Consider the following 22,093-nt stretch of genomic DNA (forward strand, 5'->3'; position numbering starts at 1 on the left):
TTGAGTATGACGTAATAAAAGGTTTCTGTTATTTTCAGCTGTAGCAAAGAGGGTTAATTTGGCAGCTAAAAGGGGCGTGACTTTTTTTTTTTTATTAATGAGGGAAGTATATCAAAGTTCATACACTAAATGTTATACTGTATCGTAGCATATGGGCCTCATTCTACTCCATGTTTAGTGTATCTGTGGTGCCACCTCCCCCCTGGGTCGGCTGGCTGTGCTATGTGGACCACCCTCTCTCCCCTCTCTCTACATGCATAGCTTGACCCGTGGGTGTAAAAATAGCCTGGCAGGGAGGTGGTGGGGAGTAGGGGTGTTGTTAGTCACTGGTCACAGTTGGAATGAGCAATGAGGAAAAGCTAGCACTCCTGGCTCTACAGTGTCACTATGACTTGATTCAAGTTCGGTGATACATCAGGGAAAGGGAAGCTGAGTTGTGCTGGGACTGAGGGCTTTACCCCCTGGATGGTAACCCGTAGAGGTTTAAGGAGGGGGCTGGGGCAAAGAGTGGATTATCAGAATAATTAGATGGACTCTATCAGATTCCTTTATGTTTGAACGGGATAGACCTGCATGCCTTCCACCATGGGCAATGCAGCCATGTGTAAGGTGTGTGGTACAGACAAGGGCCTAAGAACAGCTGGGAGCCAGTCTGACCTGGACAAGAACCCTTTGCCAGAGTACTTCTGCCCTGAACATTTTCCTGTGCAGCCTTCACTGATGCCGGTAAGAGCTCGCATTAACAGGTGCAGCACAAAGAAATGCTTGTTTTGGGTTATTTTAGGAAGCTTGTGCAGACAACAGGGATTTCATTCTTCTTTTTTTTTCTTTGAACATTAAGAAGTGAACTCTTCTCTTTAAATGTTCATGCTATTTTTACATTGGTCTTGATGGTAGGAGTCTTTGAACGTGTCGCTGACAAACTGGTCAGCCTGCATGCAGTCTGTTGTTTCGCATAGAAGCCCTTTGGTCTTCAGCCCTTCAGTGAAAACAAAGATAAAAATATCTGCATTACGCTCTTCTACTGTCGTCTGCTTATCGAAGATAGCAGGCAAGTTCGCAGCTATCGAGGCCATTTTCCAAAGTGTTTGTTCCAAGAGTTTGGCGAGGAGGGAGGCCAGTTTTATCTCACTTCAAAAGCCAATGTGAAATAGTTTTAGTGGAATAGTACAGCAGCATGCAGACTGCTAATATGGAACACGGTTAGCTGACGTTAGCTGCATGCCACTAATGTCTGAAATGCTGAAGGCATCACTCTTTACGTCAGTCAACGTTGACAGACAGTGTTGTAAATTAAAGGCCTTCTTTATAGTTCCACTACAATTTGTACTAAGATTATTTAGGTTACGTTTATATATTATGTCCAGTACTTTTGATACTAAAAGGGAGTTTGACAAACAAGAACATGTCTACGTTTTTTGAGTACTGACTGGCAGGATGAGGATCAGTTGTATGACTTTAGAGTTACAGTTTTGCGCAGAAGTTTAAAGATGGGCAGGAATGTTGTATATATGTTGGACTGTAAAGTATTCATTTGAACCACTGTTTACCCTGATGGGCTGAGTATATAATACACAACTACAACATGTTTGCAGAAGAACTGGATGCACAAGATTTCATTTGTTGTGGAATTTCTATGATCCATGCGGGGCAAGAATCCTGCCTACATCCCAACTCGACCACATACTTTACGGTGTAAATTACAGGAGTAAGTGAATACCAGAGGGATATTGAGTTAGAATCTTACTAATGGCATCACAGAGTTGCCATTTGGATCGCCATGTGCAATCAGTAGAGTTAATTCAAATGTGTTAGTTTGTTAGCATGGAACTTGGTTTAAAGTCTAGTCCACATATAGATCTGGAGTTTGTAGCTTTGACAAAATCTTTCCCAGCCTTATCCATTCCAAAGCCAGTTTACTCGGGGTTGTCTGTTGGAAGAGCTGAAACACTGGCAGGGAGTCAACATTCCTTATTCTAATGCACTAATGGCTGTGGCAGTGAAACAGCCCCACAGCATGATGCTGCCATCACTGTGTTTAAAATATTCTGCAGTTGTCTTAGGTGGGACAGATTCACTTTAACTGCGACAAAAGGTTTGAGTCCCAGTGATTCTATCTTATTTCTATTTGAGGATGCAGTTTGTGACTTCTTCCAAAGCTTGGCAAATGTTGACATACCCAAGGAGCTTGTAGTTAGAACTGAATCAATGATCTTGGACTCTGCTGCTTTTTATGAATGACTCCAAAGATTTTCCAAACTTGTGTAAATTGAGTGACTGTTGTTCCCTCTGCTATCCATTTAGTACAGTATTTTAGACTTTGAGGTTGCCATTAAGAATGCCATTTGCAAAATCTTAATGTATAGAGGAGTTGTAATGTCCATGTCCATCTGTTCTGTTGGAGTTGTGTGATACATCCCGATGAACTGTTGCACTGATTAAATTGCTGTACTATTCTCCATTTATGGAACTATATATTCACAGACTAATGTGCCTATAACCCTAACCCAAAGGAGACTTTAATATTATAAGGGCAGATAAGTGCAGATTGTAATAAACAGAGACACTGCTGTATCCTATCCAGCAGATAAGAACATGCTGTTCTTATCCAGCAGAATCTAATTTCTGGACTCAGGTACAGCTTGTTTGAGGTTCTTATGTTTCAGAGTAGCCCAAATGTACTCTGTGAACTAAAGCTGTAATTGCTTTTGGTTTACATTATCAGCCAAATTGAAATAAAAGTTGAATATTCAACATGACTGCCAACTTTTTGTATGAAAAGTGTTTTTTAATCTAGCTTTAATTTCTCTGTACACAGAATATTGGATAACTTCAGAAACTTTAGTATTCTTCTATTTATTACTCCATGGTTTGTCACTTTTGAAACAGCATGTGGTGGAAAAGAAAAACAGTCTAAGTGTTCAAATATTAAAAAAGTAAAACATTTTGATGATTTTATCAGAAGCAAATTTGTTTTAACAGGAGTTATCCTGTCACCAAACCCTCTTTCTAACAATGTGTTGCATTTGGATATTTTTAACATTTTACAGTATTACCCACATGTACTTGGCAAACGCTAATCTTTAAAAAGGATGACGTTGTGAGCTACTTTGCATATCCTTAGTATGACTTTCTGTGCTAAACATCACTTCAACAATGCTGTTTTTATTTTCCAGAGGTGGATCATTTGTTTCTGGTTCCATCACAGTCAAACTTCAGATTTGCAGAATGCTGCACTGAAATGTGGGGGTTCTTCCAACTTGTTCTTGACATGTGTTCTGCACAGAACCTTTTTCTAGAATGGTGTCTGAAAAATATAAAAGATGTGTGCTGTAGTATGAGGGACCTATGTAGCCTTCCCAGGAGTTCTTCACTTCAGTTCTGGTAAAGAATAAAATGTTCTCGCCTGAAGGAACTTTCTTCTTGCAATGTTGGGTAAAACATACAATTTCTCTGTTCTTGCTGCGTATAGATTTGCCTTTAATCATACTCAGACTGTTTTTCCTTAGATTTTATTTGTGTGATATCAATGTTAGTGTCATCACCATTCACTATTTTCTGAAATGTAAACATTGACAAAGATTCTTTTTACAATCAGTTGAAAAAATATGCATTGAAAATAGATATCCAGAGCAGTATTGTTAAATCAGACCTTGGGCCTGTTCCCTACTCGCCAGGTCATGTTGGAACCAGGTAGAAGTAGCATATTGATCCTGGCATTACCACAACCCTCCTGGCCCATAACATTCTCGTGGTAGGAGTGGGTTATACTCTGTCCTGAAAACCTAACAGGTTAAAAAAAAAGAAAAAGAAAAACTAAGAATCACAATATATTTAAACACACAACAAATAAAGTACAGATACTACAAGTAAGATAAGCAGTGTTTTAACAGTTCACAATAGGTTTCACTTTTACTCATCTAATTGTAAGGCGCTGTTACTGTCAAGATGCTTTGAAAATACTTATTTTTTGTGTTTTCATAAACATAATAAAGGTTTTATTAATCTTTAACTGTGTTTTAATGAATCTCTGTTTGATCCACTGAGATTAGCTTCAGAATAGGCAGTTGAGGTTGCAGAATCAAAGGGGCATGATCTTCAGGTAATACCTTTCACCCATATAAGACAATGCTGTCTTCTGATATCTTAAATACAAGCAAGGTTGTGGTGATCCATCCTCAGCCTCTTCTCATCTGCATCAGATTTTGCCAAGCGATATATTTCATAGATCTTGTGGATACTGGAGTCTGATAGAAGGATTTTGCTACGTGCACAGTTCAGGTTGTGCTGCTGTAGCTGCTGTCTTTGCTTTGTTTCACATCAATATGCCATATTTGCAGAATAATACTGTATCACAGTCTAATATTAGATGGTCAGCTTCAACACCCCCCCCCCCCCCCCTCCTGTGTCCAGATCTTTCAGCTGATCTTCTGACAGAGCTTATAAATATAGCAGTTTTATAAGCTTAAACCACTGCCCTCCATATAGTTAATTCCATAATATTTAATTAAACTTGTTTGACTAGAGGCTGATGGCTCCTGTAGCCGGTTTACCCATTTTGACCAAATGAAATAAAACAAAGAATTTTTACTTGTTTTTTTTTTTTTTTTCCTAACGTAGTACCCAATCATCCTCTAAGAATACTGAAACCCCTGCTAAGTGTAAATAGAGTGGTGTTTAGAGTACAATATTCCTAATATATGATTCTTTTTGTGCTCATGTTGACATGTAGAAACGTATAATGAGCAGTTGGACATGACATCTTTCCATATAGAGTGGAAAGGCAACGCTGGCCTTCCTGTTTTCTGTGCTTACTCTGCAGGCTTCTCTGATAGACAGAAAACCCAGTTGTCATGGTTACCTCTTGAGACGGCAATGCTTGTCTCAGTGTTAAGTGGGTGGGGGTAAGATGCTTCCAGACTGAACGGCGATCTTTCAGAGTAGATATGCTGGTGACGATTAAGGCGGTGGCTCTGCATTATTGAAGCACTCGAGAGAAGCAGACAGCGACTTTGGAAATGAATGTTTGATGTGAAACGTTCACGCTCAAGCTTCTGAACAGAGATTTGTCACGCTTGGCAGGTTTAATTAAGTCAGGGGGTAACATATTGAGACACAGGACCAAACACAAGCAGGAACAAAGAAAGGACATGTGTGAGGGCTTTGAAGGATGCAGAAGATGTGAGGGGGGGAGTTTTCTGAGTATTTCACTTATATAAATGTTTTACAGGGCTTGTGTTTTCCTCCAGACCAGACATGACCTTCAGAACATTCTGACCACACACATCCACCACGTTTCTTTTACAGTGACAAACTGACTAAGCTTCAACAATATGTATCTTCTGACTTCTGAGATTCTGTAGGATCTAACTTGTCTCCCTTCCTCTGCATTATGTCCGTTGTCTTAGAGTTCTCTTAGTGTAAATGTCACTATAGCAACCAGACTGATACACAAGAAGGATTAAAACAAGGTTTCGCAAACCGTGACTCTGCTGCTATGAGGAGGAAGTGAGCATGCTGGCAGGCTAAGCTGTTTGTACAGCAATTCTGTAAAAACTATTTGATTATGTGAACTTTTAGGGTTTTTTTTTTTCAGAGTAGTTCAACGGGTTTTAGATTTCTTTTATTTGTTTTCAGATGAAGAAGATGATGGTCCTTTAAAATAAAATATATTTCGAATGTGTATTTAAGAAATTGTTGTAGAAATAATGTTAATTTCAATGTATTACTGAATAATCCTATTAATTGCAGATTTTTAAAAAGGTGGATATATATATATATATATATATATATATATATATATATATATATATATATATATATATATATATATACATATATATATATATATATATATATATATATATATATATATATATATATATATATATATATATATATATATATAAATACGTTGCATACATACCAAACATATATACCAATACTACAAAGGTTATGCCTGTGCCACTCAGGTGTTGCAGCCATAACCCGATCACATTATTTACTCCATGCAGATGCTCTGTCTACACGGAGGAAGATTCCCTCCCTGCAGCATGGCAAATAACTGGAGGCTGTCCCACTTGATGAAAGTTTGACCTTCCTGATTAATTCAGCAAATAGTTAACTGCCCACTTTTGGGCACCAATAGACTGTGAATAAAGCTTTACATTTTCACCCCAAAACAGATGATCCTTCCTGTCCAGACACATTAGAACAATGTGAATTCTTCACTTTTCATCGTGATTCAGATTTGCTATTCAAACAGCACCTGAGCACTGACATAGGTACTTCAAAGAGACAGTAGGAGTTGCTGTTGCATTACACTTATTTTGCACATTTAGACCCACCTAACATACTTTTTTTTTTTAGATAAACCAACATAAATGAATAGCTAGGAAGTAGTTTGACAGCAGCTTAAAGTTAGATGTATATTCCTTTTATACCTAATGTTGACACCATCACCAGCTGGAAATAACTGTTGTGCTGTTGAATAGTGGGAGATTTATTATTTGTTTTTTAGTTTAAATCAAACTAAACTGGTAAATAGTTGAACTCTAAATTTACAGTGCAGATAAATAACTAATCACAACTGCTTGTGCTCTCGAAGATTACTATGCAAAATAATCAGATACAAATTAATTGATTACATTTAATCTATAGCAAAAATCAGTTTTTACTGTATTTGCCTAAACTGGCCAGCTTATTTCATTTTAGTACAGTCATGTCATCTGCACAGGTGAAGCTAGGAAAAAGTCCTGCTAAAATCAGAGGAGTGGACTATACATAACATAAGATGATTTCACTCACAAACTAGTACTGCTTTCATGTTTAGAAATTGCAGCAATTGTGAACAGAACCATATCAAATGCTGCAACTGTTTTACTTTGTTCTTTGTTGTATTTAAACCAAACCGCTTATTAAAAACTAGTTTTCTGTAAGACATTTTTCCCTCCTAAAGATTACATTTTAATTTCCAGTACTACATTAAACAATACTAAGTATATTTTTTGCTCTGGGGAAGTTTGTGAAATATACCGAAGCACGTTAGACGTTATTAGTCCTGTGTTGCTGAGTCTTTGTGATGCAGTGCAGTTCTCTGCAGCAAGCAAACCACAGCTGACTGCGGGTCAGCTTGAAAAGCCGGACCAGAGCTGTTAGAATGTGCATGAGGTAGGCACCAGTGTTGCAGTGTCAGTACTGCGTCCTTTTCTGGGCTCTCTGACAGACTGTAGGTGGCCTGATGCTATATTGCTGACAGGCTACAATAGAGGAAAAGGCTGGAGATTTTATACAATCTCTGACCTTTATCAGAGACAAAGTTTCAGCTCGGACAGCCACTGGCAAGGCAAAAGATTTCCCCTCAGCCTCCATGTGCTGTTACAGCATTCCTGTTACTGACTCTGGGCTTACTGGAGAAAACAGCATGAAAGTGGTAAAAATAAGCATCACACAGTGTTTTTCCACAGGAGGAGAAGAGATCTGGGAGCTTTGAACAAGCTGTATGTAAGCCAGGATTTAGCTCTGGTGAAGGCACAGAGAGGACAAAACTGCTGAATCATTCTGCCTCCTTCCACTCCTGGACAGTTTCCAACTGCAGCTCACCCAGCATTCAAAGATAGACAGGGGACATGTCCTTCCCAACCGGGGACACAAACACGCTGATTTATAGATATAGAAATAAACATACACTCACTGTACATCATTCGATATTTTGATGACATTCTCTTTACACTGGTGGAAACAAAACAGTCGTATCTGAGAACGTCTTTAAAAGAAACCGCTCAACCCTTCAACATAGTTTGTACCTTCAAAGTTAACAATAACAGAAAGATAACGGTGAGAGATTAGTGCCTCCAAGACCTGGGCCACAGTCCATAGTTAGGAGGAATCCAGCTCGAGGCATTGCTCTCAGGCTCCACATAAACCAAACCCTGGCACCTGACCTTAACCTTAAACACGAAGAAATCACAAGGAAGTTTGGACTGTGAAGATTCAGAGTGCTGTTGGGTCTTTGGACTGTGGGGCCACACATTGCTGCTGAGTCTTGGGATGCTTTCACACCAGAATAGCTAGAAAGATTCAGTTGAAATGGGAAGAGAGTACTAAAAACATTCCACCTCCACATGTTTGGTGTAGTTCAGTTATGTACTGCACTTCGGTTCGACACCATTATGCAGTTACAACAGCTGCTTGTCTGAGGCGCTATCAAAAGAAGCGGCCCAGTCTGAGCAGTGGGCGAGGTAACGAGCTGTCCATCATGTCGCTGCGTGTAAATAAGACAAATGTAGCTATACAGAAAAAGGTAGCGAAGAACAATCGTCCAGAATGCAAACAGGACCAGAGTTCACTTGCAAGCGGACCACTTTTGTTAGGCAGACCAGATTTGGCTTGATCAGTCCTCTCTAAAGTTTGGAAGGGTTTTCAAACCAATGTAGAGTATCCAAGGAAAAAATCTCATCTCATCTCAAAGTGGACCAACCAGCTCTGATATGAAAGCACCATTTGGTGCATATATTATATATTATGGCCTCTCCCAGAAAAGGGTACATTGGTAGCTTTGTGTTGGGAATGAGATATTTCCTCAAGCGAATGGGTTACAGTAACTCTGGTTTTGGGATAGCATCTTCAGTGGTGCAGACGTGGCACCACTCTATCCTGTTGGAGAGAGATCTAAACCAACAGGGGAAGCTTTTAATGCTTTATCAGGTCTGTGTTCGTAACCTCACGTATGATCATCAAACTGTAAACACAAAGCAGATCTGAAAGAGAAACATGCTACAATAGCAGATCATTTACGGTTACCATGCAGAAGACATTTGGTACTAAGTTATCCTCAAACCCTAATCAAAGTTTTAACTGATAATACTCAGCGAAGTCCCTGGTAATAATCTGGGTTATGCATGTAAATTGTGCAGTTTTGATTTTTTTTAAAAAGTAGCTATTAGTGAATAATATTTATACTGTGGCAAACTCGACCAACTCTTCTGTGATCTGAGGATAAAATGTGTTCCTTATGTTCCTTTTCTGTCTCCTCCAGTCGGACAGTAACACTAGTTTTCTGCGAGCAGCAAGAGCGGGGAACATCGACAAGGTCTTGGAATATCTCAAAGGAGGTGTGGACATCAGCACCAGCAATCAGGTACACAATAGATACAACACTGTCTGTCTGTCTGTCTGTCTGTCTGTCTGTCTGTCTGTCTGTCTGTCTGTCTGTCTGTCTGTATGTCTGTCTGTCTGTCTGTCCCACCTTTGAGGGGACTGGTGGCCCAGTGGTCAGAACAATGTGCTTTCATCCTGGAGGTTCTGTGTTTGACTCCTACAGGCTGCCACTAGGGTCCAGGGTACTTGAGCAAGACCCTCAAAACTTTAATTTAACACAAGTTGTGTTAAATTAAAGTTTTATTGGATTGTTTGTTGCAATGACAAATATTGACGATTGTTATCCATTCATAGCAAAATTCTGAATTACGTCCAATTATTTGCTGTGTTGTTTATGAGTAAAATGGCAGCTTACAGCTTTAAAGACACCGTCAGCTAAACCCAAACTCCTTCACACATACACAGCACCGATTACATGTATGTTATTTCTGCATACAGCGTTGTGTCTGTTTCTTTGATGGTGAGAAGTTTGGTTGGATCAGAGAGGCTCTTTATTTAGTCTTGGTCATTATCTTGTCTCCTGTAAGCCCGCCAGCATTCCAGCCATGGACGAAGGAGTGAGGCGGGTGAAACCTGATGGGATGTAAACAGGCCATAATGCTAGCAACAGCCATAATGAGTAGCCATGTAAACAAAGGTCACATGCCATGGAAATGTGATCTCTGCCACTGGCCCTGTGGTGTGTGATGATTTTTTTCATTATCAGCTAATGTGGTAGGAATGATGCTGGCACGGATGGTTCTCACCCTTGGTGATATTTTAAGTGGTAGTGTTAGAACATGCTATACACAAGGTGCCGCATTTGAAAAGTCAAACCGATGGAAAATTGCAAAATGCGGCTGAGGTACACAGAAGTAAATACATAACAGATCAGTTTGCAGCAGCAGCAGCAGCAGCAGCAGGGACTTATATTGTTTTCCTGAAACACTACAAACAGTTGTAGTATGCACTGCCTATTTTGCCGTTTCACAACATTTTCTACTGATGCACAGTTACTGTTTTTCGTTTAGCTTGTACCGCATTTGTTGAAAAAAATCATAACTGACAACTGTGTGGTACATTGAGACCCTGCCACCTCAGTTCGTTTAAAGATGTATCCTGTCTAAGTAGTAGTAGTCAGATGAGTAAATGTCAGACGTCAGAGCACAAGGGGATACAGCACATAAGGGTACAGGAGCTATGTAGCGCACCCCAGAGTCCTCCTTGACTGGTGTGTTTGGCTGGTGGCAGCACACAGGCATCAGCTGCAGGAAGTGATGAGAGCAGCGCCATCATTAAATGGTGCTGAACTCCGCTATGCAGTACAGTCTGCTCTCTCCCTTCATGCTGACAGCTTTACTGTTGCATCTCCAGACCAGTTTGTCATCCAGGTGAAAATCCAGGTATTTATACTCCTCCACCACCTCCACTTCTTCTGTGGTGGAAATCATGTCGCTGCATGATTTTCAGGAGGAGTGAATAGTGCGCGTCAATGACTCGATGGAATCTGCTGGGTTTCCTTAGATAGGAAACGTTTTAACCAACCTGTCTGGGCGGTGTGATTGAATTTGACTTTGTAAAGTGCCCTGGAGATGACATGAGTGGTAAATTGGTGCTAAATAAATAAAACTGAATTGAACTGAAATACTGTTTGACCTATTCCTGTCCAATCATCTCCTTTATTATGTTACCATTCAAGACAAAGCTTTGTTCATGGTGGTCAGACACTCAACCCTTCAGATTGCTGGTTCCACAAACATCTGTTTTCATTCAAGCAAGAATCTTCACACCATCCTGATGCTACTGTACTGTTTTTATCTTCACATGTACCTTTATCATTTGTGCAAGTAAAATATCAAAAAGGAAGGATAGGATAGAAAAACAGATCTGGTGATAAAAGTTAACTGACCATCTCCTGACAGTCACAGTCAGCCTGTGTGGCCAGGCTACCAACAGTGGTGCAATAAATATGACCCGGTTCTATTCTCTTAATTGATGTGTCTGTATGCCATGTGTGTAGTGTAGTGATGATTTAAAAGCCCACCCAGTGTGATTTTGGTAGCATGGGTTTCTGTACAGCACGTCTTTCTAAGGAAATGGGGAAGATAAATTAAAATAAACTGATGAAGCATGAGGCTGAATTTAACCAACTTATTTGCTTCCATCAAAAGCGGGTTGTTAATACTAGCATCAAACTGAGGCAACAGAGGTAGTTCCTTAATAACAAGGATTGCCAGCTCAAAATGGTGAAAAGAGTCATCTATAGGCATCTCCAGAGATTGTCAGGTGGATGTGTGTGTCTGCTGATTTTTCAACACGAAAGAAAGTTGAATGACTGCTCCGCTATAGAAGGGGAGTGCCATTGATAAACAGGTTTAGCTGGTGGTCTCGTGTCACAAAAGCTAGGAGGTAGTTTTGCCGGCACAGATGGTGTGCGCAGCGTTCTGGCAGACTTTCCTAACCAGAGTGCCAAGAGCAAGTCTGATGCAAACACACTATGAAGGTACACACCTTCAACCACTCTGTGCTTGAAAGGTTTCAATTTATGACCGCAAAGAGAAGCTAAGTGGGCGACCTGGGGGCCAGAAATACGTTGTGAGACTGGCATTAACATTGCAGGAAGCTCTTTGGGTTCCTCTATACTCTAAGAACCCAAACTGAACTGTCTGGGACTGGACCGCTGACAGATGGAGGTCCACCACTCAAGCCAACAAGCTTTGACACCACGACTTGAGAGATAGCCGTGGTGCCAATCAATGAGCGGGGCCAGCCTGTCCAACCCCAGCTTTGCTGCTTTTGATGGAGATCGTGTGTTTTGCTTAATTAATCATGTTCTGTTAATTTGTTTATAAGTCAATTATAATTCAGTAAACTTTATTCATATAACATCACTTAACAGCACATGTCATGTCAGGCAACTTTATACAATCAGCTCATACAGACAGATTCAAAGTCAGTAGCATACAGTAAAAATGTATCCTAGTTATCAAACACTGCAATTACGTTTATTTTATTATTCAAACTGGTTGAACATTGTCTAAGAAAACCCAGGATTTACTCTCTGAGTAAATCTTCCCTGTTGGGCTTCAAAGTATCAGTTCTATTCTCCCTCCTCCATGCTCCTGCTCTGTGTCAGCGACGCCTCCTTTCCTCCTCATCAGGGATTGTGGGTTGTTGTCATGTGTTGTTTAGTTGCTGTTAGTGGACTAAAGTGCAGGCAAGAGCTCGGGCAGTCACATGATGAGGCTAAAGGTGGTTTATGGCTATGATCACACTGCAGGTCTTGATGCTCAAATCCAATTTTTTTGCTGAAATCGTATTTTTGTGAGGTGGCCGATCATACTACTGTTAAATGCGACCATTATTGCAGTGTGAACGGAGCCTGACAGATACACGATCCCCATAACCTAAAATTAAAATAATCAAACCCATGGGGATCGTGTCAGTTGTAGTTTGGAAATTCTTTGTGCTTTTGAGATGTTAATCAGTTGTTTCTGGTTGGGGGGAAAAAAAACACCTTCTTAATATGGTTATGCATCATTAAAAACGTCCAAAAGCCAAAATCATTTCATCTGCAGACATGAACATGGACGTTTGTTGCAGAAAAGCTCAATCTTACTCCGTGAAAAGCAGTCAAAGATCCAGTAGCATGTGGCAAACTCTAAGTGTTTGCATTTCTGGTGGTTGGACAAAAAAAGGCTTTTTTTTCTGGGATTACATTATAACAACCAGGGGGCATTCTGATGCATCTAGTGGTTGCTATAGAGACATGGTGACTCCCAGATACCCCTGTGTGCTGCTGTTCTCGGATAGGAAGCTTTGAAGATGTTTTCACTTCACCTTTGTGTCATTCCAAAATACCTGTTTCTATTGAAGGTCATTGTTTTGAGCCACAAAACAATGTTTGGGAGTGACATCATTCTTATTTCCAGTTCTTATGTTAGCTCTACTGTGATAGACTGGTGACCTGTCCAGGGTGTACCCCGCCTCTCACTCATTGAGAGCTGGAGATAGACACCAGCATCCCTCACGACCCCACAAGGGATAGACGTGTTAGGAAATGGACAGATGGATGTTAGCTCTAACCTTTGAAGGGTAGACAGAATGCAAATTGAGATGCAAAATAACCACAATAAGAGAGTTATTAAAAAAATGCAACTCCTGTAAGCTTTGTCTGCTTATATTTACGCCTGTTTGTTGAAAGTTTCAATCCCACATTTTTGTAATTTATCAACACAATAATAATGTGTTTAATTATTATTCAGTTGGGTTTATTGCTCTCTGATCTTCGGTAAGTTGAGTTGTGAGTGTGACATGTGACGGTCCTGTATGGAAAATCAATACATTGATGAAAGGTCAGTGAGAGAGATGGAAACTGATCACTTGGTGTTGTCAGTATCTAAAGATAATGTTAGACAACAGCTGCACCCTGAACAAAAAACAAGCAGCTTATAGTGTGTTCTGCAACCTTTTTTATAGAACCTCTCACAGAAATGACTGTGGGTTTCTTTATTGTTACTATAGTAACTGTGCGTACAGTAAGAAAGGTCTACTCTGATGGTACTAGTCAGGTGGTAAATCATATTTAGTACATGTCAGCAGTTTTAGGTGTGTTGTGTCAGTGAGGAGAACTACATGGCATATCATAAACTGAACATGGTCTCTCCAGACAGCTTTGACAGGTTACATTGGATTTACTAAGATCCTTTTAGACAGTTTTCAAGGCTATAATGGCTGACATATTTCCAGAACATGTTTATATATGTTTGGGACAATGTATTTCAGATCAGGGGCGTCTAGTCAAACCCTCAAGTGAAGCGGTGCCATATAGGGGGTAAAGTTACGACAATTCCAAGGACCCCTGGCTAAAAGTGGGCCCTAAAAAGAAAATGTTCTATATACAGCATTCTGCAGAGCTGAATGCTGCTGTGGAAACATCAGTATTCAGTCATTCAGGTTCACAGAGGCCTGGAGACAGACCATTCGATTCAGGTCCTTTGGAGAAGGGATGCGGTAAAGTAGCTCTGAGGACTGGACATGATCCACCCTGCTGTAGACTATCAGCAGTGTCGTAAAGTAACAAGATCTGACCCACTTGAAGATCAGTAGCCCTGCTGTACCTACTGGACTGAATCATTGAAACAGAGGTGAAAACGTCAGATGCTGTCTGCTGCAGCTGCAGATCTACAATTCCACTGATGACTAAGTTGTTCCTCCAACTCTGATTGGTGCAAAATGAAATCTTTACAACAATTCCATTGCATTGGACTGAACATGCTTGTACAGTAAGTGACAGATGACTGGGGATTGGCTCCAGAGAGATTTTTTTCTCACTGACAGAATGAGGTGACAGATTTCATGCCCCATTGAATGAATGCCGAGAGTTTAAGCATCACAAAGTAGGTTAATGGTTTTCAAGGGGTGAAGTGAGGGCACTGGTAGATTTTCAAAGAAGATTCCTTTAAGGGTCATATGTGTTTACAGGCAATAGAGCCTTCTGCTCTGTTTTAGAAAGAAAACCAGTGTGTATTCAGATTTGCAAAAATGTACGTCTCAACAGATTTTGACCTAGTTGCAGTCTTTTGGTAAAAAAATGGCAAGTATATGTAGCAGCAGGATGTGTTGCAATAATGATCGGACGCTATGATGATGCAGATTCCAAGCCTTTAGTTCTTTTGATGGCTTGGTTAAAGATAATTCAAACCCAAAATTATGTATCTTGGCAAATCTGAATATTGTGGAAATTTTTATGTTAAAATCTTGTGTTACAACCCTAATCAGCTAATTAACTCCAAACTACCAGCAACGATTTCCTGAGCCTCTAACTGCTCTCTCAGTCTGGATCAGTAAGCGACACAATCATGAGGAAGACTGCTGGCTGGACAGATGTACAGAAGGCAGTGACTGACAACCTCCACAAGGGGAAGACACAAAAGGTCACACAGAGTGCTGTATCAGAACATATTAACAGAAAGTTGAGTGGAACGAAAAGATGCACCAACAACGGCGATAACTGTCACCTTGAGGGATCTGCCAAGCTAAATCCCAAGAGTTGGTGGGAGCTACACAAGGAGTGGAGTGAGACTGGAGTCAGCGTATCAAGAGCCATGCAGACCAGTCCTACACCGTTACAGGCATGTAACCTGCTAGGGAGAAAAAGAAATGTTGCTCAGTGGTCCAATGTCTTCTTTTTAAGTTGAAAGTAAAGTTTGCATTTCATTTGGAAATTCACGTCCCAGGAGGAAGAGTAGAGAGGCACAGACTGAACCAGCAGTTTCTACAGTCAGTGAGGATCTGTAATCTTATTGCGCTCACATAATATTCAGATTTTCTGACACTGAATTTTGGTTTCTCATTCTCTATAAGCCATAGTCATCAAAATAAACGCTAAGAATAATTTGCTGAATGACTCTACAATTGAAAAACATTGAACTCTTTTTCAATAATCTGTTTTTGGAGATGTACCTGTAGAAGCATAGAGGACGAAGGAGGAGGCTGTTACACCGTCAGCACTTTGAAGAATCCAGTTCTCAAGTGTTGTTGCTGAAGCAACCAAAATCACAAAATGGGTTGTTCATAGCAACAAAGCCACAAAGTCCATACAGTTATCAAATGGAGTGAAACCTGGTCTCATGGGCTTTTTTGCCCTTGTATTTGATTCATGGTCTATCATTAGGGATCAGAGCTTGCAGAGTCAAGGCAACCTGCCTGGAAAGCAGTTGTGTTTTTCATGAATCCAGCAGTGGATGAGACGCTAATCTAACTGCTCCATTTGTTTACATCTCCAATAAAACTCTAATAGTAGTTTACACACAAAAACATTAGATATATAATATTACTCAACTAGCAGCAATATCCTTTTTCAATGGGTTGCTCAAGTAAATGTGAGTAAAAGTAATTACAGCTCGTTACTACCCACATCTGTTTGCTTTCCACTTCCCACAGTGTTTTGCATGTAGGCCATAAGTGTAAACTCTTTGATTAGTTTATATGTTTATAATGAAATTAAATTACAAACAGATGGACTCTATTACTCAACTAGGGGCTGTCTGAAGGCCATTCGGTGTGATGATTTTATAAATGGAAACATTTTATTAATATATTTTATCCATTAAAAAATAAAACCTTCTATTTGATAATTAATGAATACTTTTGTTAGGCACTGTAAGTCAGGTTGGCTTGCAGAGCTGAGGAATCAAGTCTGAGACTTAGGGTATCTCTCTTAAGACTGGAAAGAAATGACTTGTCAACGTTTCTAGTAGTAAATGGAGCTCAAATGTTGCTTTCTTTCTATATAGATCTTTATATTGTTTCATGTGTCAGTTTTTTCATTGCTTTTTTACCCGCTCAGGTTTTCTCTAACCCTGTCCTTGCCCTTGTGTTTGTGTGACATTTGTGAGCTGCTCCACCACCACATGGCGCTGCTGTGTCCAGTGAACACATTAACAGAGGTCATAAAAACTACCGTGAGGATACAACCAATCAGATGTGCTTGTCCCGCTCTTTATCTAAAGCTTAAAATGTCACAGATCGGTAACCAATGCAGTAACATTAGTTATAGCTGAGATGTAATAGTTACAGATTAAAAAGATAGACAGGGAAAAAAGTTTGCTTGGCTTGCAAACAGAGACACAAACACACCCAGCTATTTATAACTTCATTCCCAGTAACCGCTCTGATCCACTGCGGCATCACAAGGTTCCACATGGAAGCCAGATTTGATAGGCAGCTCTTCACACTGCTCCCCATCCACATGTCGGGATGAGAGACTTCTATAAAGATGGGTACAGAAGAAGACAATCAGCCTCCTTTAGCTTTAGACATAGAAGAAGAGGTAGCAGCCCTTGCTTTGAAATGGAACTCTCTTTATACGTTCTCTTGTTGCTCTGCCGTGACCTCAGCTCTGATGGCTCATTCTGGCTTTATTTTATTCTTTTTTGCAGAATGGTCTTAATGCACTGCATCTGGCTGCCAAGGAGGGCCATGTGGATCTGGTCCAGGAGCTTTTAGATCGAGGTGCAGCTGTGGATTCATCCACAAAGGTAAGCTACAATAGATCCACGGAAAACGTCTAACAGCAGCTGTGATGGTAGTGTGCAGCTTTACATTACTTCCCAGTTCTAAGGTGTGATATTGTTCTATATTTTCTATATTTTTCTGATTTCAGTCACTGTTCCATCACAGCAAGGTTAGGCATGGTCCTGGTCCGCGACAGCTAAACGTTCCTCCACGAGTCTGAAAACTGACACCAGAGAGACATTTCAGTCTTTATCTAGATTTGTTTTTAAAACTAAATGAAAAAACAGATGCAGTCCACTGCTGTGTAAATTAACTTGCCTTTCATTTTAATCAGATCCCCTCTACATTCATGACTGATGTCATTCATTGAGAAAAACAAGCTGTGCATGTTTTCCTCCTGAAACTGAGCTACTGAGTAAAGGTGGAGAGTCAAAGGAAGCTGATATGTTTAGTGGGCTCTCTGCTGTGGGGGTCGGCTCCTCCTCACAGAAGACTGATCTTGCCACGAGCTGCAACAGGAGAAGGAGAAGCTTCTGGTTTGGCATGTTGCAACTAGCTTTGGTGAAGTTCCAGAGTTCAAGGAGTAGCAGACACCGTGCAGGACAGTGTTTCTAAATAGGAGAAGAGTAGTTTGAAAGATACACTTAATGTTAAACAGATAACATATTGGTTAGAATGTCCCAGATCAAAGGATAAAAGCATATGTTTTATTATTATTATGCAATGCAAATAAAAAAAAGAGCTGTGAGCTTGTGGCCTTTTCTATATTGAAGTAAAAACTTGTCATGAATGTAGCTTATGATCAAAATCGGTTTAAAGAGCTATCCAGTCCCTGTATAAACTGGATACAGCTGGACTGCATTACCGGCACAACGCTGAAAATGCAGGCTTGACTCCACCAGGATTTCTTGTTGTTTCTGGTCCTTTGTGGGGTGTTCACGAACAGTATCTCATTACCTCCATGACCTCTGTACCAACGCTTTCACAGTCAAGTAGAAAGACGGCTGTAGGAGTGGTGGCAGCTTGTCTGGGTCCATGGATCCCAGTCAGAAGTAATTAGACATCTCTTTCTCAGTCAGGGGTGAGACTCACGTTGAGGGGGTCATGTATCTCTGTGTGTTTATTTCTCAGTGAAAGCAGGAGAGAGCACAAGCTGAATAGACGCATTGGAACCTGCACTGGTCTGTTGTGTCAAAGATCAATTTATTGAACCTTCTTGGTCTTGACTCTCACCAACAGAATGTGATCCTGGATATAACTGGTTGATGTTAGCTTTCTCTGGATGCTGGCTGGGTTCTTCCTCAGAGATATGCTTGGCAGTGCCACCATTCTGGGGAACATCAATGGTGTCATTTGGGATGGGTTGGTATCTGATCAGGAGGTCTCCTTAATTCTTCTTTTTGGTGCGTTTCGCCCTATGTCCCACTGGGAGAAGACCCTGGGACTAAGAACTTGCTGGAAGGACTATAAACCTTCTGGTCTGGGGATGCCTTGGGATCCCCCAGAACAAAGTGGTTGGTGTGTAGAGGGGAATGTCTGGATTTTCTTCCTGATTCAGTAATGCCCACTACTTGAACATGGATAGGGGTATGGTTTGGTTGGTTTGGTTGGTTGGTTGGTTGGTTGTGAATATTTCCAATAGTTTCAGACTGAGGAAATGTAACACAACCAATGTGCACCTGATTAACTTTTGGCAATTTTCATCCCGATCATATTATTCTTTTCTTCTGTTGCTCCAGAGGTAGTCAACAAATTGAATGCCTGCCATTACTGAGCTTAAATATACCTAAAGGGGTTTACAATTTTGCCTCTGGGCCATCATTATTGAAACAAACTGTTTATTTGAAGAATAGAGCTTGAAATGAGGCATCTATGTGAGAGAGAAAGCCTCCTGTATGCCACACTTTTGTTTCTTATTGCTGTTGGCTGCAGGAAATGCATTAGCTTAACTTCTGAATTGAACACAGATACAAATCATGCTCATCTTAACTTGTTTCCTCTTCATCCAGAAGGGAAACACTGCCCTTCACATATCCTCTCTGGCTGGTCAGGCTGAAGTTGTGAAGATCCTGACAAAACGAGGAGCTGACATCAATTCACAGTCTCAGGTGAATGCCTTATCCTGACCTGCTGCAGTTATTAAACAATGCCCTCCTCTCTGTAGCCAGGAGCAAAGTAGCAGCACTTGTAATACTGTGCTTCTTAATGTCAAAATTAAGTAGATGTTTAAGACCGTGGATGATCAGTAGCCTTCTGGGTTTGGGGTTTTCCAGAATGGATTTACTCCTCTGTACATGGCAGCCCAGGAGAATCACCTGGATGTGGTGCGCTACCTGCTTGAAAATGGAGGCAACCAGAGCATTGCAACAGAAGTGAGTTCACTGAAGTTACTAGTTTTACCAAATTATAAAACCGCCATATCTCTTAGTAGATATTTTGTCAGGAAGGGAAGCATGTCCCTTCCAGCCATGTGACCTGGATGCATGCTGGGTATTTGCCAAATCTCTTCAATGTCTTCCCTCGTCTAGGATGGTTTTACCCCCCTGGCCATTGCCCTCCAGCAGGGACACAACCAGGTGGTCTCCATCTTGCTGGAAAACGATACCAAAGGCAAGGTTCGACTGCCCGCCTTGCACATTGCCGCACGCAAGGATGACACCAAATCAGCCGCCCTGCTACTTCAGAATGATCACAACGCCGATGTCCAGTCAAAGGTACGGCCATCATTCGCTGAGATGTGTGAGGCTTGGCATGTATGGACGTACAGTAGCTCATGTGGTGCTCGGTGCTTTTGGCAATGTTTCTTCAGTATCATGTTGTGGGTACAAAGACCTAAAAGAACATGGCAAGACCTAAGTAAACTATGCCGAGGTATTATGTTGACATGAACTGTTTGGGACTGTCCTTTACGTCTGGTAATCCACAAGGAAATCCACCAAACATTGAGTCTCTTGTGAATGTCAGCAGCAATAGCTCATGAACAGTAGCAGCTCACCACAATAGATGAAACACATAAAAAATAAGTCTTTTCCTTTTTGAGACTGTGGTCGGCATCTGGATACGTTCTGTCTTAAAAACAAGCCTTCAGAATCAGGCTTAGTGTCACGCTGAGTGGTCCAGAAACAGTTTAATTGGATGATGACCCACTAGAATAATGTGGACTTGTGAGGGGTGCATCCGGGTTGTAGTATTAACTCTAGTGATAGTGATGGCAATACCTGTGTTTTCCTTCCTAATAACAGTGATGATTGTCAAGCCTGGAGGGATGGTCTTCGTGCCTTTATGGGGGCTTGATAGTTTTGTAGGAAGAGTAAAACATGACACAACATTTCTATCAGGGCTTTACCGGGTCCAAGGATCACAGTAATGAGATCACTTGTACCATATGTGACAATCATCTACATAGTGTGGATCAAGTCCAGTTGCAGCCAGAGTTATGAGCAATATGTCTATCTGTTGCTCGCTTGTGAATGTGATATCTCTCCTTTGAAGGAATTACTTTAACATTTACTATTACTTGAAGATGAGCTCATTAGAATCAGGTTAATAAAGGTCCTAAAAGGCACAACACTCATTTTATCTCTCAACACTATAACTGATGAACGCATTGATTGATTGATTGACTGATACTTTATGTCATGGTTAATTAGATATCAAATTATCATCTTTAACTATAGCAGTTCATGCTTAAAGTGCACTGCAAAAAGGGAACAAAAAGTAAGTAAAACTTTCTTGAAATTAGTGTATTTGTCCCTGATTTTAGTCAGTAAATAAGATTATCTGCCAATGAAGTGAGTATTTTTACCCTTAAATTAGGATAATTGGATTCACTGCACTTGAAATAATATGGAGATGAATTGTTCCTATTTTAAGTGCAAAAATCTTATTCCATTGGCAGATAAGATTATTTACCTGCTGAAATATAAGAAATATTTTGAAATGTGTTTACATAAATGATATCCATGACTCCGCCACTTGAGCTGGTTCTGCTCTGAGTCAACGTGTACTTGAACTAGTGAAGCTGATCCAGAGTCAGATTTCATTAGCTGTTCATCCCAACCATGGATGGAACATTCAGCATGTTAAGAATATAAACAAAGGAAGTTTAAGAGTAGCCGAGTTACTGAGCTGATTATGATTTAAAGCTCATACCCTGCCCTACTTCACGCCTACTCACAAAACCCAACTCTGTGACAAACCTCCTGGTGGTTGACAGATGCAACAACAGCAACTTTAGCCCTCCACAGCATATCCGTCTTAACATTTTTCACACTGAGGCATGCACAGTGGGTACTCTTACCACACTGCCTTCACCAAAGCCTGTTTGGCATTGGCTGACAAGGCAAAAGAAGTTTTTCATTGGTGCCTTCCACATAATCAACTCTGATGCTAAAACCACAAACACATTTTCCTTACAGATGTGCCATCATTTAAGAGCCAATTAACAGGTTTGTCAGCAGTACATATTGTTTCTTTTTACCAAGAATCATTGTTAGAATAAAGAAAACAATTGGCCTTACTTTTGGGCTAAGTTTTTTAACACCAACTCTGCACAAATTAACTCATTGTAATTTTTTTGTTGGGGAACAGTCTAGTATTTTTCTTGCCTGTTCATCATGTGGCTACAGTTAAGTTCTGTGGCTCCTTGAAATCATTTCTACTGGATTACAATCAGCTCTGATGGCACCGATTAACTGTGAACATGGATACGTCTGCAGACCAAAGGAAAACAAACCCCGTTTGGGTGTTGCCGTTTTAATCTGAAAGGGTCTTGTTTCTTAAAGGGTCGAAATACATTATTATGGTTTTTTTCTACCTACAGCCACAATGGATTTGAGCAGTATTCATTAACTCATCAAAGTTTAAATGAAACCAAAAACCAGAGTGATGAGAGTGACCTTATGGTGATTTTTCGCAACCATTGTTTCTTGCCTTT

General features: G+C 40.5%; 1 protein-coding gene across 38 annotated transcripts in view; it reads left to right on the forward strand.

Annotated features, from left to right (window-relative positions):
* Positions 1–22,093, forward strand: part of ank2b (ankyrin 2b, neuronal) — a 222,490-nt gene that overhangs the window by 119,547 nt on the left and 80,850 nt on the right. For 24 of the 38 annotated variants that reach the window (XM_036146130.1, XM_036146131.1, XM_036146156.1 and 21 more), the window contains exons 1-6: positions 334–726; positions 9,038–9,139; positions 17,082–17,180; positions 19,167–19,265; positions 19,431–19,529; positions 19,686–19,871. In XM_036146130.1, coding sequence (XP_036002023.1) covers positions 574–726; positions 9,038–9,139; positions 17,082–17,180; positions 19,167–19,265; positions 19,431–19,529; positions 19,686–19,871 — 738 coding nt within the window. In that variant the 5' untranslated portion in view covers positions 334–573. Of the gene's footprint in view, positions 1–333; positions 727–9,037; positions 9,140–17,081; positions 17,181–19,166; positions 19,266–19,430; positions 19,530–19,685; positions 19,872–22,093 lie in introns of those variants that run through there. The other 14 variants (XM_036146145.1, XM_036146144.1, XM_036146149.1 and 11 more) reach the window with 4 other exon arrangements.

Source organism: Fundulus heteroclitus, chromosome 14, assembly GCF_011125445.2.
Source record: "Fundulus heteroclitus isolate FHET01 chromosome 14, MU-UCD_Fhet_4.1, whole genome shotgun sequence".
NCBI classification, from domain to species: domain Eukaryota; kingdom Metazoa; phylum Chordata; class Actinopteri; order Cyprinodontiformes; family Fundulidae; genus Fundulus; species Fundulus heteroclitus.